We start from the raw sequence: 16,785 nt of genomic DNA, 5'->3' as shown, positions 1-16,785 counted from the left end.
ACTTTCAGAACAGACAGCTGAATCTCTCTGGCTGCCTCTTATTCCATCACTCTTACAAGTGTGCCATCTTTATGGCATACTACTTACTTCTGTGTATATTCTTGCTCTTCCCTGCAATGCTCCTTGTCAATTTTTTACTTGGCTAACTACTGTCTACTAGTCTTGAAACTGAAAAGATGTCTGTGACTCTCCTCACAACCAGGCAATATGAAGCTCCTCTGTTTTCTCACAGCGTGTTAAGCAAGTCTCACTTATCATACTACCACGCCGTGAGTCTTCCTTACAAGGCGGAGAATTATCTCCATATCCATAGCATATGCTAAGTGCTCAAAACTAAGGAATGACTGAGTGGTCTTGTAAATGGTAGAACTGGTGTCTTTCATCTGCCTTAAAATGATCTAACAACTAGCATTTAATAACTCATCCTGTATTGACATTAAGTCATATATATGAAAATTCTAGGCTACCCCAAATAGATTTTTATATTTAAAAGCTATTCAACACTTACACGTAAGACTTAATGAGAGCTTAGTGCTACACAGTATTAAACTTTAGACTAGACAACATGTTAGGGTCAAAATGGGATTTTACTTACCTTGACAACATCAGCTTTATGCTTTTCTAAAACTTGAAGAGTTTGGGCAGTAATGGAATCAATCACTACCACAAGTGAATGACATCCATAAGCAATTAAACCTTGCCAGCCCCTAGCAAAACAGTAATGTTAAATTTTAAGTACAGAACAAAGCAGGACAACTTCTTTCTGGTCAAGCCTAAATAAATGATAAATCTAATTCATATGTACCACCATTAATAAAATCATTTAAACCCAAAGGCCAGTATTTATCATTATCCTATTTGAATAAAAGATCTGGCTAAGCTTAAAATGCTTGTTGAAATTCACTTTTCATTCGGATAAAAAAAGTTCTAAAAGATATGAAAACAGAGACCGGAGGACATAGAAGGGAACTTGTGCCCTCTGATTGTTTTTGTGGGCATACGTCTTTCGCTTACCCGATTTCTAATCCTTAGTATCCACAATGTGCCTGGGGATACCGCAACGAACCCCAGTACTTCCAACTAAATAAAATGACAAACACTGCACAAGACGTTTCGGTCCTCCTAACAACATCCCACAGCCACAGAATTTTGCTTTACATTTGTCTAATGAGTAATTTTCAGAGCTGCAGTGGTAATTTATAGTGAAAGCATACAGTAATAGAGACGACCTGTTGAAGACAGGAATGTCCTACACAGTAGGAGCCCGAAAAGAGAAGGTGGAAAGGGCAGGTGAGAGAACAGGCGCCTAGCACAGGGTCTGGCACATTGTTGAAGGAAAACAGGAATACAAGAGAAAGAAAAAGAAAAGACAGGATGGGAAAGAGAAAGTGAACAGGGAACTAATGGTGGAGAGAGAGAAACCTGTAAGCTGGAGGAGAGGTAAAGAGAGGGGAATGGAATAGCAAAAGGGCAAGGTGCAGAGAAAACAGCAGAGAAATAGGCGAGAAAGAAGGGAAATGTATTTGCATGGGGGAATTTCCCACACGGGGCTACTATCACTTTTGTAACAACAAAAATCCACCAACTAAAAGCAATCTTATTGAGTGAGGGCGGCTGCCTGTCTTAGCGAGGCCAAACTAACCAGGGGGTGAAACCTCTTGTTCTTCCCCCTTCCCCTCACACATTCTTGGCCGATCCTGGCGACCTGGAAGCCCGGCGCCCTCACCAGTCCACCGCCGCCTTGTTGTGGGCGTTGAGGGCTCCCGTGAGGGTGCGCGCCGACACCTTGAAGTTCACTGTGTAGGGCAACATCCCGGCTGCCAGCCCAGGACCTCGGCGCTGACCCGCAACCAGGAAACGGCGGACACTGTGCTTCCGTTCCAAACAGAGTCCGGGTGGCCCCCTGGGCGCCGCTGTCAGGTTCCGCTGCATTCAAGTTCTACAGGCTCCGGGTTCCACCGCTCCCGGATTCCATCGCCCCCAGGTTCCGTTGCCTTCAGTTTCCTAGGATGCCAGGTTCCGCACTCTCCAGAGTTCCGCCGCTTAGGCGGTTGTGCTAATCTGCGGCAGCCGGAGCTGTATTTGGAAGAAGAGACGCTGCCTCCAGTCAAGTCTGTTTTTTTCAGGTCGGGACTGTAGGCCTTTGTGCCCTGCTGGAAATCGTGAAAAGCAAGAGAGAAGAGTCCCAGTTATTCTTTCTGCCTTTGATAAGTGAATTTAGGGCAACTACTAGCGCCAGTAGGCATGGGGGATCTACCGATGAAGAAGACACGCAGTCTCCGCTCTCGTGGAGTTTACAGAGAATAATGAATTAGATTAATTAAGAAATGAATGAGATTAATTGAATGAAATTGCCGGACTGAATGAAGTGAATGTCCCGAATATAAACAATTTGCAAATACAGATAACACTGCATATCTGTGTTGGCAATACTCCCTTCGCACTTGAGGAAGAAGCACTATGTCTGGGGCCAAGTGTGACCCTTTGTCTGTTGTTGGGGTACCTTTCATTTCGCACTTTCTCCTCTGCTGCTCTCCAGGTCAGACCCAATCCCTCCCTCTTTGTGCTCAGTGTTGGGTTTATACGCTTTAACTATAGCACTTAATGCAATGATTTCTTTTCAGTGATGATATTTGCAGATGTGTGTTTCTCTCCCCAGTGCATTGTGAGCTCCTTGAGCAACAAAAGGGACAACATATTGGTGATTTTTCATCACAGGTTTTTGTGTCTAGCTTACCACTCTTGTAAAACAGCTTTCTCAAAGATCACCTCATATCCTCTTAGTTGTTCAAACCAATAATCATGTTTTGGCTTTTAGTTGATCATGTTTTGCCGCGGCTTCGCTTCCTTTCCCTTGTCTTACCTTTCCTTACCCCACACCCTAACCTACTGATGTTTGTGGGCCACCAAATGTGCCCCTAACCACAGATCTAAATTTACCACTCTCATTAAAAATCTTCCATGCCTCCTGTGAGAAGATTGCTAATTTGTTCCCCAAATTCATTCTCTCTTTTTTTTTTCTTAGGGATAGAACTTCAGTTTATATCTAGGCACATTGTCCCTCCATTAAATGAGTACATTCCCCCACTCCCTTTACAACTAGACCCAGCCATGAGACAACTAAATGAAAATGGAAGTGTTTCATAGTGACCTCTGAGAAGTCACTTTGCTGTTCTGAGCCATTTCAGTAGTTATACCTTACATTATTGTTATCTTCAGATATATCTCTCTCAAAGGGGAGGCCAACACATTTTTAAGTAATCATAATATAGGAAAAATTATATATTCCCTAGTAGACTTAGAGTTCCTCTCATAAAGGAACAAAATCCTGGTCTTCCTTTTGCCCCAATGTCTGGCACCTTTCCTGACATACAGTTGGTCTTCAACAAATGATTGACGGTGCAGGAGTTCCAAATGCCCACTAAGCATAAGGTCAAACAGGCACAAAGTGACAATCAGGCATCAGCGCAGTAGCTCACAGATGAGGGCAGGCGGCAGGTAACCAGCCCTCCCACTCCCTGGTAAGAAAAAGCCTCTTGGAGAAAGACTAATTAGTTTAAATCTGCAAGCTACCTTGAAGATATGGATGTTGGATATTTAGGGCAAGGACAGGCTGGGTTTGGGACAGTAATGTATCTGCCATGATACAAGAGTGTATCAAAGTGTTATACAAGTGTGTAATTAAGTATGTTAATGGATTTTCTGGCCTTCTCTGAAGCATCTGTCTTGGCCAGAGTGGAAGACAGAATATTGGACACACTGGGCAATTGATCTCTTTAATAGGACAGAACTTATGCTCCTCTTTATGCCTCAAAAGCTACCATTTCGCCCCATGCCTAATGACATAAACTCCAAAGCCTGGTAATGCACACTCAGGGCACCCTGCCACTGCTACATCATTTGCATCCCTAAACTAGGACAACATTTTTACCCTTTTCTTTTGAAGTCAGTGGAGATAAATGCATGTGAACTTCTGATTCCTATTTTGATTTGGTGGTGGAAACACGAGAAATGGAAGAAATAATATGTAATGGAATAAATGCCTTACTTTATAAGTACAGTAGCTTCCTTTTGAGCACTCGCAAAGTGAATACTGTGATAAACCTTTTACCTGCATCATCTCATTTCATCTGCACAAAGCCACAAAGACTGTATTATCACAAATATTTTCACAAGTTCACAGAGCTGCCCAAGTTTATACAGACAATAAAAGGCAGAGCCAGCACTGGAACCCAGGGGAGTCTGATTCTGAAACGTATGCCTTTAACCACATTGCCTTCCATGTCATGTACTCCACAGCCCAGTTGGAAGAAACTCCAGCTGCCTGGGAAGCATGAGATTTAAAAAAAACAACAGCTTTACTAAGACATAATTCACATACCATACAATTCATCCATCTAATTTGTTGTGTTTTAATATATTCACAGAGTTTAGCAACCATCACCATAATCAATTTCAGGACATTTAATCACTTCTAAAAGAAACCCTGTACCCATTAGCAGTTGCTCACCATTTTCCCCACTTACCATCCCTCAACTCTAGCAACTGCTCATCTACTTTCTGTCTATATACATTTGCCTGTTCTGGACAGTTCATATGAAGGGAACCATAAAGCACGTAGTATTTTATGCCTGGCTTCTTCCGCTTACCATAACGTTTTCAAGATTTGTCCATGTTGTATCATATATCAGTACTTTATTCCTTTTCACTGCTGAATAATATTTCATTATATGGATATACCATCTTTTATTTATTCAGTCATCAGCTGATAGGCATTTGGTTTGTTTCTGCTTTCTAGCTATTTCAAATATGTTGCTATGGACATTCCTGTACATATTTTTTGTGTGAATATATGTTTTTAATTCTGTTGGGTGTATACCTAGTAGTACAATTGCTGGCTCATATAAAAACTCTATATTTAACTTTTTGAGGAAACTGCCAGACTGTTTTCCAGAGACTGCACCATATTGCATTTCTGTTAGCAGTGTGTAAGGATTCCAGTCTCTCCAAATCCTGGTCAACACTCATTGTGATCTGTCTTCTTTATAATAGCCATCCTAGTGGGTGTGAAGTAGTTCTCATTGTAGTTTTGATATGCATTCTTCTGATGGCTAATGATGCTGAGCATCTTTTCAAGTGCTTATTGGCCATTTATATCTTCTTTGAATAAATATTCAGATCCTTTGCTTATTTTTATATTGAGGTATCTGTCTTTTCACTATTGAGTTATAAGAGTTCTTCATATACTCTAGAAAGTCTCTTTTTTCTTTTTTTTTCTTTCTTTTTTCTTTTCTTTTTTTTTTTTTTTTTTTTTTTTTGAGACAAGGCTGTGACCCAGGCTGGAGTGCAGTGTTGTGATCATAGCTCACTGTAGCCTAATACTTCTGGGCTGAAAGGATCCTCCTGCCTCAGCATCCTGAGTAGCTGGGATTACAGGCAGGAGCCACGGTGCCTGTTTGAGTCTCTTGTCAGATATATAATTTGCCAAAATGTTCTCACATTCTGTAGGTGGCAGCATGGACTTTGAGCGACTTAGCTGAGCAACACATTCCCAATAAGGCAAAGGGCTGTGGTCAAGGTCTTATTTCCAAAACCAAGCACTGGCCTGGTTGTGGTCTGATTGTGGAAAGCAAAGGGAAAACAACTCTGACAATGAGAACTGTGTATCTAAGCACAATGTGCATTACTCCCAGGACTAATTGAATGAGTCAAAGGGAAAATTTTCTTTTTTATATGTTTCATTATTTGTGTAGCTTTTATTTGCATTTCTGTTTTATTTTATGTGAAATGGCAAGATAATGAGCAACTTTAGGCACACTGGTGACAGTCCTACACAGTATCTTCTAGCACCATGGGCTTCTCTGTGCACAAGTCCATAAAATCCATGCATTCTGTGTGTTTCTTTAAAGGCTTTCAAATGCCCTTCTATTGCTAATGCCAGGTATCATTTCTTGAGCATTTAACCATGTGCTAGGAGATGAGCTAAGGATTTTCCATGTGAGCTAAGCCTGTTTCACTTTTTAACCCCTCACACTGGATTTTCTTCTGGCCCTGGAGAGTCATGGAAGGTTAGCGTTAGTAATAGGAGGGCGTTTGTTGGGACTTTGGGCAGATTACTTGACCTCATTAAGCCTCCTTTTCTCCTGTTATTTGTGGGGAGCAGGGTAACTATTCCTGGATGATGAAAAACATGAAATCAGATAACATATTAAAAGAACCCAAAACAGCACCTAGCTTCCTACAGTACCTTATTATTTGCTGACCGTGCTGGAGCATGAATCTAGCCTCCTATTTTCTTTCTTTCTTTTTTGAGACAGGGTCTCACTCTGTCACCCAGGCTGGAGTGCAGTGGCATGGTCCTGGCTCGCTACAACCTCTGCCTCCTGGGTTCAAGTGATTCTCGTGCCTCAGCCTCCTGAGTAGCTGAGATTACAGGCATGAGCCACCAAGCGTATTTTTTCATATTTTTGGTAGAGACAGGTTTCACCATGTTGGCCAGGCTGGTCTCAATCTCCTGGCCTCAAGTGACCAGCCCACCTCGGCCTCTCAAAGTGCTGGGATGACAGGCGTGAGCCACTCTGCCCAGCTGAGGCCTCCTGTTTTCAATAACAACACTGACCCAACTAAGTTATACCATCTTGAATTTGAAGAGAGATATTTATATTTTCTCTTTAAGGAGTGGCTTGCAGGAGAAGAAATAATAAGGATTTGGGTAAAAATGGAGTTGAATTTGCTGTGTGAGTCACCAGGACACCAAAACTGCAGCCAGTTTTCTGTTTTTTAAAAAAGTTGCTGTATTATTCTTTATGTTTCCAAAGAGTAGGACGAGATTGTCCTGAGGCACTTTCAGTATAGGTGAGGGCTCTATGAACTCCTGCTTTGGCTGTTGCTGGCACCCAGGCCTCTCAATTCAGTCTGTTCACACTCAAGGCTGTTTTAGGGCAGACTTTGATTTATAAGTTAGTCTTACTCTAAGTAGAAATGCAAGTATGACACACAGAGATTTAAAAAATCAGTGGTAAATACTTTTAGACTAGCTCTAGAACTAAAACAAGAGCTTTAGGGGGTCATAACAGTGAATGCATCATGCAGCATTTGGAAAATTACTGCTGAAGTTGACCCAGAGGAGGGGTTAACTCCACTCTTTTTAAAGGGTCAGGCTGTCTTCACACTCAGTGAAAGACTCAGCTGTTTGAGCTGCCAGGCGTGCCCCACCCAGTGCTCTCCAAGAGCTGTGGGCGGGAACAGCCACTCTACAAGTCACAGGCTGCTTACTTAGGCCGATGCTGCTCAGGGCTTGCCTCTGGTGACTGCAGGAGTTAAGTTTTAAAGGAGAGGGGCTACAACTTGTGTACCTTTCAGTATGCTGTTGCCTCCAGTCTCATCCTGGTTTGACCTGCACTGAGCCTCCCTTTTCAGTCCTGGTCTCGACTCAGAACACTTTCCTGGTGCTTGGCTGCTCCAACTGCCACCAACTCTAGCATCAAAATGTGCCAAGACCTTTACTGCATTTGTTAGATTATTTTCCTTATAACATTGGCACTTTAAATCAGCTAATCCTGTATTATTTAACCAAAAGCATTTGAATTTCCAGCAAACCTTATTTTGTCAACCTTATTTTGGGTATCCCCAATCCCAGTTTCTAAATGAAGGAACTCAGCCTTAGAAAGATTAAGTGACACTCACGATCACATATCTAGCTGAGGACAGAGATGAACCTTGACCAGGTTTTCTCACTGCTAAGCCGGGGCTCTGTCCAGGATATAGAGCTGCGTCATGTGAGATTTAGGAGTGTTTGTGAAGTTCTCACAGGGGTTGAATAGGGACCAGGAGAGCATACTTTGCACAGCAAGACATTTTGAAGAAACATCACCCAGTAACATGGAAGACAACGTCAGCAGCAGAGTGGGTGACCGGCTGAGTAGGGAGAGCACTAAACCAACAGCTCAGATCCAGCATCGATTTATCTTTTCTCCTTAAACACGTTCCACTCACTACTTACTTCATTGTGGATAATCATCAGTCCTATGTATTATTTGACTACCCTCGTTATTAATCTCTTTTTATGTCTCTACTTATTATGGGTGATAATCACAGTACAATGGATTAGTCAGTGCACTTTATGACATGGTGATTAAGGTTTATTAGACTGAAGCATGTTTCTGAGAAGAGCAGTCATGATGAAATTCATTTATCCTGAGCAGGCTGTCTGGGGGATATGCTCTTCTAACACCCTTGGCACAAGGAGAGGCAGCTGGGTATTGCTGGAAACAGTGAGGGCTTTGCAGTTTTAGGCAGATAGACAGACAGGAGTCCTACCCTGTCCCGGCTACCTCCTAGCTCTGTAACTTTAGGAAAGTTTAGAGGATAAAAATAATACATAATGGTACTTCATAATCATTAAATGAAATCATATAGGTAAGGTACCAAGATAAAGTCACTAACTGATACATTGTAGTTAATATAATGTAGAGGGAAAAACACCAGGTGAGGAGGTAGGTGATTTGGGCGCCAGACCCAGGGGGTCCATCACTTGCTGTGTGCTCTTAGAAAAGTAACCTTGCCTTGCTGAGCGTCAGTTTCCTCACCTGAACAATGGAGCTAATAGTAACCCACCTGGGAAAGTTCTTGTGACGATTAAATGAGGTCATGTATGTAACGGAGGCAGGGGACAGGTGCTCAGTCAGTGCTTTTACTGTGGTCATGAGGACAGAGCCGAGCCCTGAACTCCAGGTCATGTTGCTAAACCTCTGGCCTGCTCTCTGTATGAGGCCTGAGCCCTGCTCCCTCAGCCACAAGTGGATCGCAGCATGTCTCATCCCTGGGACTACATAGATTCTGTCAATGTGTGTTTTTCCAGTGATTGGCTGTTTTTAAAGAAAAAATGAGCTACAGGACTTTCTTATTTGATTTCTTCATCAGAATTTTGTTAGTTCAAATAAACAATGTCTGAACGCTGTGCTCATGGAAGAGCATTTCATACATTACATTAACCTAACAAGTTTGTATGTGGTGTGTGATCATGATTTCTGGAGGAAAAAATAATTCTATTGATTTCTCATTTTTAACGAGCCAAGCTTTGGTGGAAATAGTTTGTGAGATGCTGTAACAAGTTTAAGGATTTCATAATTTTAGCTGGTCTTTCTCAGAATCCTCCAATTGTTGCAATTAAAAATAAATGCCAGTTTACCACTGTTTCTTTGGATCTCTGAGTATCATACTTGTGTTTCTACTCAGGATAATACTAACTTGTAAATCGGAGTCTTCTCTATAACAGCCTTGAGTGTTGATGTGGTTTGGGTGTTTGTCCCTCCAAATCTCTTGTTGAAATGTGATCCTCAGTGTTGGGGGAGAGGCCAGGTGGGAAGTGTTTGGATCATGGGGCTGGATCTTTTGTGAATGGCTTGGTGCTCCCCTAGTGGTCATGAGTTCTCCTTCTATTAGTTCAGGGGAGAGCTGCTTGTTTAAAAATCCTGCCACCTCCTCCCTTTTCTCTCTTACTCCCCCTCTTGCCATGTGACACGCTGCTCTCCTTCACTTTCCGCCATGATTGTAAGCTTCCTGAGGCTCACCAAAAGCCAAGCCGACATTGGTGCCATGCTTGTACATGGCACTGCAGAACTGTGAGCCAACATACACCTCTTTGTAAATTACCCAGTCACAGGTATTCCTTTATGGCAACACAAATGGACTGATACAAGTGTGGACAGTGTGAACTGAGTACAAGTGTGAACTGAGAGGCCTGGATGCCAGCATTGGACAGAGCAAGGGCTCATGGTGTCCTAACCTATCATGGAAGTGCCTCAAGACAATCTCATCCTACTCTTTTGAAACATAAGCAACAATATAACAACTTTTTTTAAAAAAGAGAAAAATGCATCCATAATCTTCATTTGCTAATGTGATTATTTTTATATTTACACATTTCCCCCTAGTTCTTGTCCAAATGATATATTTTACATATTTATATAATATGCACATATCTTGTTAATTTTTTTCTTTGAACATTCTATCATAATCATATTTATAATCTTTAATCATCATAATTACCATTTGAATGATTTTATCACATTTGTTAGAGTGCATATAAAATACTCATTTAGCTCTTCCACTATGACCTAACATTTAAGTTACTTCCAATTTTATTATAATAAAGTTACAGTAGGCATCTGTATACTTCTTGTTGGTTTAATTATTTCCTCAAGATAATTCTCAGAAGTAAGTAGAACTATTTTTTTACTTTTAAAAATATCTATATTTAAGAATAAATAAATACTTGTTGAAAATACAGGTCTTAGAAATGCATAAACACAAAAATTAATTATATTATCACTAGCAAGAATGTCTTCTTTCGACTGTCTTCCTTTAAAATGTCTATATGTATTATTTTTATGAAATTGAGGTTATTATATAAAGTACTATTTTTACTCTTCTCTTTCCATTCAATGATTGGATGTAAGCATTTGCAATATTTTCCTAATTTATCATGTCTTTTATTTTCTGACTTTTTCGAGATACAGAAATTTAACATTTTTAGTGGAATGAAATACACTGACCTTTCATTTAGTGTGTCCTTCATTGCCTGAATGCCAGACTGTCCTTTGACAATATAGTGTTCTATATTTGCAATAACACGTCTGACTATAGGCCATATAAATAATAAATAAATAAATAAATATATAAATAAACTTTATCTGAAGTTTCAGGTGTTTCCAAACCTGGAGCCAGATTTGGAAGGTGCTGGAGGCATTATCCCTCTTTCCCCCTCACCCTGCTCCACTCTCTGGCCTTCAGGGAGCCTGGGCTTCCCAGCCGTACCTTGCCTTCACTGGTCCCTGGGTACCATGATGTAGCTCAACAGGTGGGAGGCTGGGTGCAGGTAGCTGGATACAGTGACCAGACCCACATATCTTTCTCAGGATAAACATAGCTGGGTGGTTGTGGAACAAGCCAGTTCCTGAGAATTTGGCTCCTACCTTGAAGGATGGTCTTTTGAGGAGGACCTGTAATACCCAGGGGTTGCCAGTCAAATTAATTAGATAAGTCATACCTGGCTTTGCTTTGTGCCAAGTTCCTCACATTTTTTTTTCATTTGCATGGATAGTTTCAATAGAGAGTAGAGAAGGAAAACAGTAATTAATCCTCCTCATGGCAGAATGTAGTGATTATAAAAATTAATTCCCTGTAGGAATCAGGCTTAAATTTCACTTACATTTTTAAAAGGGAAAACCACTAGAATTCTTGCATAATTGTAGAAAGGGACATCCTATAAAACTTGGTGAGCTGAATAACAATGCCATTTATTGAGAAGCAGCACAGAAAGTAGAATTTTATTTGTGATTATATGTTATATGCAGTACTTAATATAGATCTTGCATATGTACATAGACATATGTTTTACATGAGAGGACTTCAAAAAGCTTATGGAAAATGGAATTAAAAGATAAAAAATATAAACCTGATTTCTCAACATAAGCTCTATCAAGTTCAAGACACTTCGGTAAGTGATGATGCTAGCCATTCAGTCTATCCGTGAGGAACCAAGGGCCGGGGAAATTTAACTATGTCAATGCAGTCTTAAAATTATTAACCCAAGAAAAATGGATGCACTTTAAAGATTTTTTTTAAGATTAGGAAACAGAAAAGAAGTCAGCAGAAGCCAAATCAGGACTGCAAAGCAGATGCCTGATGATTTCCCAACAAAACTCTTGCAAAATTGTGATTGTTTGATGAGAGCAATGAGCAAGGGTATTGTCATGGTGGAAAAGGACCCTCTGGTAAAGCCTTCCCAGGTGTTTTTCTACTAAAGTTTTGGCTCACTTTCTCAAACTAAGCAGATGTTATCATTCTTTGGGCCTCCAGAAAGCAAGCAAAATGCCTTCAGCATTCCAAAAAACCATTGCCATGACCTTTGCTCTTGACCGGTCTGCTTTTGCTTTGACTGAACTACTTCCATATCTTGGGAGTTATTACTTTGATTACGCTTTGTCTTCAGGATTGTACTGGTAAAACCATGTTTCATCTTCTGTGACAATTCTTCACAGAAATGCTTCAGGATCTTAATCCCACTTGTTTAAAATTCCCGTTGAAAACACTGTTCTTGTCTGTTGCTGATCTGGGTCCAATGGTTTTGGCACCTATCGAGAGGAAAGTTTGCTCAGCTTTAATTTTTTAGTCAGAATTGTGGAAGCTGAACCAGTTGAGGTGGCTATGGTGCTGGGTATTGTTCTTGCTATGAATCATCAGTCCTCCTCAATTAGGGCACACACGAGGTGAACGTTTTCTTGCAAATTGATGTGGATGGTCTGCTGCTGTGGGTTTCATCTTCACCATGGCCTCATCCCTTCCTAAAATGAATTATCTATTTGTAAACTGATGATTCTTTGGGGGTGTTTTTCCCACAAACTTTTCGTAAAGCATCAACAATTTCACCATTCTTCCACCCCGGTTTCGCCGTAAATACAATGTTCGCTTGTTATTCAATTTTAGCAGTATTCACATTCCTCTGATAGGGGTTCTTTTCAAACCAATGTCTTATCCTTCTTAGTGACTCAAACCAAATCCTGTTCAGACATGTTATATAACAAGTCAGTACAAGTTTATTTTGGTGCAAAAAAAAATGAAATCCATAATGGATTTCTTCATAATGTATATTTTTCATGAACTTTTGAAGACTCCTTGTGTATGTGTGTGCATGTGGATGTATGTGGATATATTTATACATAAATAATCACAAATACAAAAATATATATACTTATATTATATACACATATATACACATACAATGTTTTAGTTCCTACCATAACTTGCCAGCCATCTGGTAAAATGACAGTGAGCTTCAAATATTCTCATTTGTAGCCTTGTTTTTCCTAGATGAGCACCCTCTGGGGGTTCTGGAAGTAGAGGATATGAGTACTGTGAGTTACTATTGAGAGCCAGGGCAGAACAGACCAACACAACAGCCATTCTCAAAGACATTTATGGTGTCTGTGATTGAGGAATCCATTGGTTCTCTGCTGCAGTTAGCCCATAAGAACAGTCTTTACATGGTAATGTGTTCATGTTAGAGTTATATTGGTATTGCAGAATTTGCATTAGGGTCCATTGATCTACAAAAAGAAGTAGTAGGTGCCTTAATATGATGTAGGTAGTAGGTGATTCAAAGAAGTAATAATAATGCAACATCAATTTCTAAACAATGGACCCTAATGCAAATTCTGCAATACCAATATAACTCTAACATGAACACATTAGACCATATAAAGACTGATCTTTCTAAACAATGGGGAAATTGTCCACCACTAAACAGTAACTATTCTTCTAAAACACAGAGCTGGGTGCAGTAAAATTTTCTTTCATCTCTAAAAGTCGAGGGCTCCCAATGGCCTCCTGGGAAATGGTGCTCTACCCCTACCCCATCCATCTTCATTCAAGTTTGCACATATTCATGAAGTATCTGTTAAGTCTAGCACTACAGACTCAACTGTAGTACATGTACCAATCAACAATTAGCGGGGATATGGCAGTGCAGTCAGCAGATGTAGAGACAGGCTTCAGGGGGCTCACATTCAACCAGGACAATGCCACTTTTCTTCCATTGCTGGGCCCCTGTTGATAATCTGCTTCCTTTGCCTGGAACATCCTTTTGTCTTTCTTTGACTTACTTTTCCTCCATGAAAACCTAGAGTTCTTTCTAGAATCTCAGATTTTGAGGCTTAATACCACTAGTTTTAATGCTGCCATATTATTTCTTTTAAAGAAATACATTTTCTTTATTTTTCTGACTTTAGTATGTATTCATGAATGAAATATTGGTAAATTTTCAAAAATGTATCATGGGGCAGGATGCAGTGACTCACACCTGTAATCCCAACACTTTGGGAGGCTGAGGTGGGAGGATTGCTTGAGCTCAGTAGTTCGAGATGAGCCTGGGCAACATAGCAAGACTTAATCTCTACTAAAAATTAAAAAAATACAAACATTGCCAGGCATGGTGGTAAGCACCTGTAGTCCCAGCTACTCAGGAGGCTGAGGTGGGAGGATCACTTGAGCTCAGGAATTCGAGGACTGTGTGAGCTATGATGGTGCCACTGCACTCCAGCCTGTGTGACAAAGGAAGACCCTATCTCAAAAAAATAAAAATAAAAAAAAGTACCATTGAAATATTAGTGACAACAACAACAAAAATGTATAGAAGAAAAAAATAACTATTAATCTTATCTAAAGGTAACTATTATATTTCTATCATTTTAAATGTATTGTTTCATCTGCCTATTCCCTTCTTTAGACCTCTTGGGGACACATATTCATGTCTTATTTATCTTGTGCCCCCCTCTCTGGCTCTGTGACTGTCTCACATAGTAGGCACTCTATACATGTTTGTTGAACTGAACCAGATTAATTAACTTAAATGCTTTTATTGCTACAAAAAAAGAGAGAAAAATGACCATACTAATAATTTTAGGGGAATGTTGGAAAAGAAACATAAATTTCTCTTGCCAAGTAGAGGTATATAATGAAGGCAAAAGAAGTTGAGTATAAAAAGAAAGTATAGTCAAAAAATCAAATGACTCTGTTGAAAACTGCTACAATAAACAGATTACCCTTTAGCAAATCTTTTTAAAAATGAACATTATTAGAAATATGAACATGTCACAGCAATGAAAACAAAAAATTTTTTCATGCATACTTGTATATTATAAATTTGAAAGTCTAAATAAAATGAGTGACTTTTCCAAAAAATACAAATTGCTATCACAATATTTTTTTAAAAAATATGAAAGAAACAGTAACTAAAGAGGAGTGCATAAAAGGAATACACCTGCCCTCCTCCTCATTGCCCACTGTTCACTTGGGCCAGTTGCGGTGGCTCACGCCTGTAATCTCAGCACTTTGGGAGGCCAAAGCAGGTGGATCACTTGAGGTCAAAAGTTCGAGACCAGCCTGGCTAACATGGCAAAACCCTGTCTCTGCTAATAATACAAAAATTAGCCAGGCACAGTGGTACACACCTATAATCCCAGCTAATTGGGGGGCTGAGGCAGGAGAATCACTTGAACCCAGGAGACAGAGATTGCAGTCAGCCGAGATTGTGCTACTACACTCCAGCCTGGGCGACAAAGCAAGATTCTGTCTTAAAAAAATAATAATAATAAAGGAAAAAAAACTGATTAAATACCATTATCTAGAAAGCAGTGTAAAACCTCTGGCCAAAAGATAGTGTATGTATAAATGTTTCGAGTTACAAACAACAGAAACTACTCTGGTTAACATAACCAGAAAAAAAGATTCATTGTAAGAGGGTCTGGAAACTAGCACACTCAATGGGAAGACTGGAAAACTAGGTTTGAGCAGGAATGAAAAGGAGGTGAAGCATGACCGAATGAAACTGCACCAGGAATCTGCTCAAGACCCCACTGCTCCTAGCTGGACACTCACTGCTGCTGGCCTTGCCACCGCTGAACATCCTGCTCCTCCTTCCTGCAACACTCACCCCTACATCACTGGACTCTTTAATCCACAACAGTCAATACACACACACACACACACACACACACACACACGCCTCTGACTGCCTCACTCCTTTGAGTTCAAAGTCCCAGACAGAGTCATCTACTTGGCTGTGCTAGGTCATGAGCCTGACATTCTCACAACATAGAAAATATGTCTGGATTCTCCAAATGAAAAATATCTACCATGGTCTGTTGATTTGGGGGCTCATATATGCTTTTTCCTATATTTATGCTTCTAAATATCACTCCTGCCTAGCAGTTTTATTACCTTTCATGAGTCAAGATGCAGTAGTCTGCTCTCCTAGGAGAGCCTCACCAAAACCCCACTAGTTATTGGGTTAAGTCATATGAAATTGTCATTTTTATAGGTCAGAAAATGGTTGAATGCCATCATTTTCATATGGTTCAGCCTAACAGTACACTTTGCTCCAATTTATTTAATCTAGCAAAACATAGAGTTGTGGATAGGACAATGGGGCTCCTTAGCCCAGTGCCTCCTAGGGACACTTTTCTCACAATTAAGGAAGTTTCCTTTTCTCACAATTAAGGAAGTTTCTAGAACAGAAGGGATGCTGTGTGGGCTACAATGATGTATCCAGTAAGTCATGGAGGATGGTGTTGGCAAAAGCATCATGGGCAGAAGCAACACATCTAAGTCCAGGTAGGAGCACCTATTCCAGTGAGGGAAAAGCTCTGCCCTTCTATGGTGAAAAGCACCTGGTATGATCAAGCTGCTGCCAGATTATTACACCATATTGGGGTTTTAGGTTTGGTTGTCACTGTCATCAAATTGTACTATCAGCTGTGGCACTGCCAAGGTGGTCTTTAGAGAGAAGTCCATGTTGTGGAGCCCACGCACAGCCTCTGCTTCATGAGCAAGCTCTGGGCTGGCCGGGGAAGAGGGCTGACCGACATCCGCACAGTGGCTACCTTTTGAGGGGAATTCTCATGAGTCACAAATATTCTCAAAGTCTGAGTCCAGGCACAGAGATCTATCCACGCATCTCGCCCCCAAGCCTCCTTGTGATACCATCTCAATATCCATTAACAGAGTGAGTAAACTACATTTTCTCCTGCACACTAGCAAGAAACAGCCTTCAACACAGAACAAGGGAGCCCCAGATGAAAGTGGAATTGAACTTTTATTAACTAGCACGTGCTATGTCTCCTTCTCTCATTCTTCTGCCTAATTCTCCTATCAGTCTTTCAGAACTTGCCTGAAGAAACATTTCCTCCAGGAAGTTTTCTCTGATGCCTGTTGTAGGTTGTGTTT

General features: G+C 40.5%; 1 protein-coding gene across 3 annotated transcripts in view; it reads right to left on the bottom strand.

Moving 5' to 3' along the window:
- Positions 1-1,877, bottom strand: part of WDR11 (WD repeat domain 11) — a 55,746-nt gene extending 53,869 nt beyond the window's left edge. For 2 of the 3 annotated variants that reach the window (XM_005566592.4, XM_074000816.1), the window contains exons 1-2: positions 1,727-1,877; positions 596-707 (exon numbers count right to left, since the gene is read on the bottom strand). In XM_005566592.4, coding sequence (XP_005566649.2) covers positions 596-707; positions 1,727-1,812 — 198 coding nt within the window. In that variant the 5' untranslated portion in view covers positions 1,813-1,877. Of the gene's footprint in view, positions 1-595; positions 708-1,642 lie in introns of all 3 variants that reach the window. The other variant, XM_074000815.1, reaches the window with a different exon arrangement.
- Between the last annotated feature and the right edge of the window lie 14,908 nt (positions 1,878-16,785).

The sequence above is a fragment of the Macaca fascicularis genome, chromosome 9 (assembly GCF_037993035.2).
Source record: "Macaca fascicularis isolate 582-1 chromosome 9, T2T-MFA8v1.1".
NCBI classification, from domain to species: domain Eukaryota; kingdom Metazoa; phylum Chordata; class Mammalia; order Primates; family Cercopithecidae; genus Macaca; species Macaca fascicularis.
This window is presented reverse-complemented; position numbering and strand designations above follow the sequence as displayed.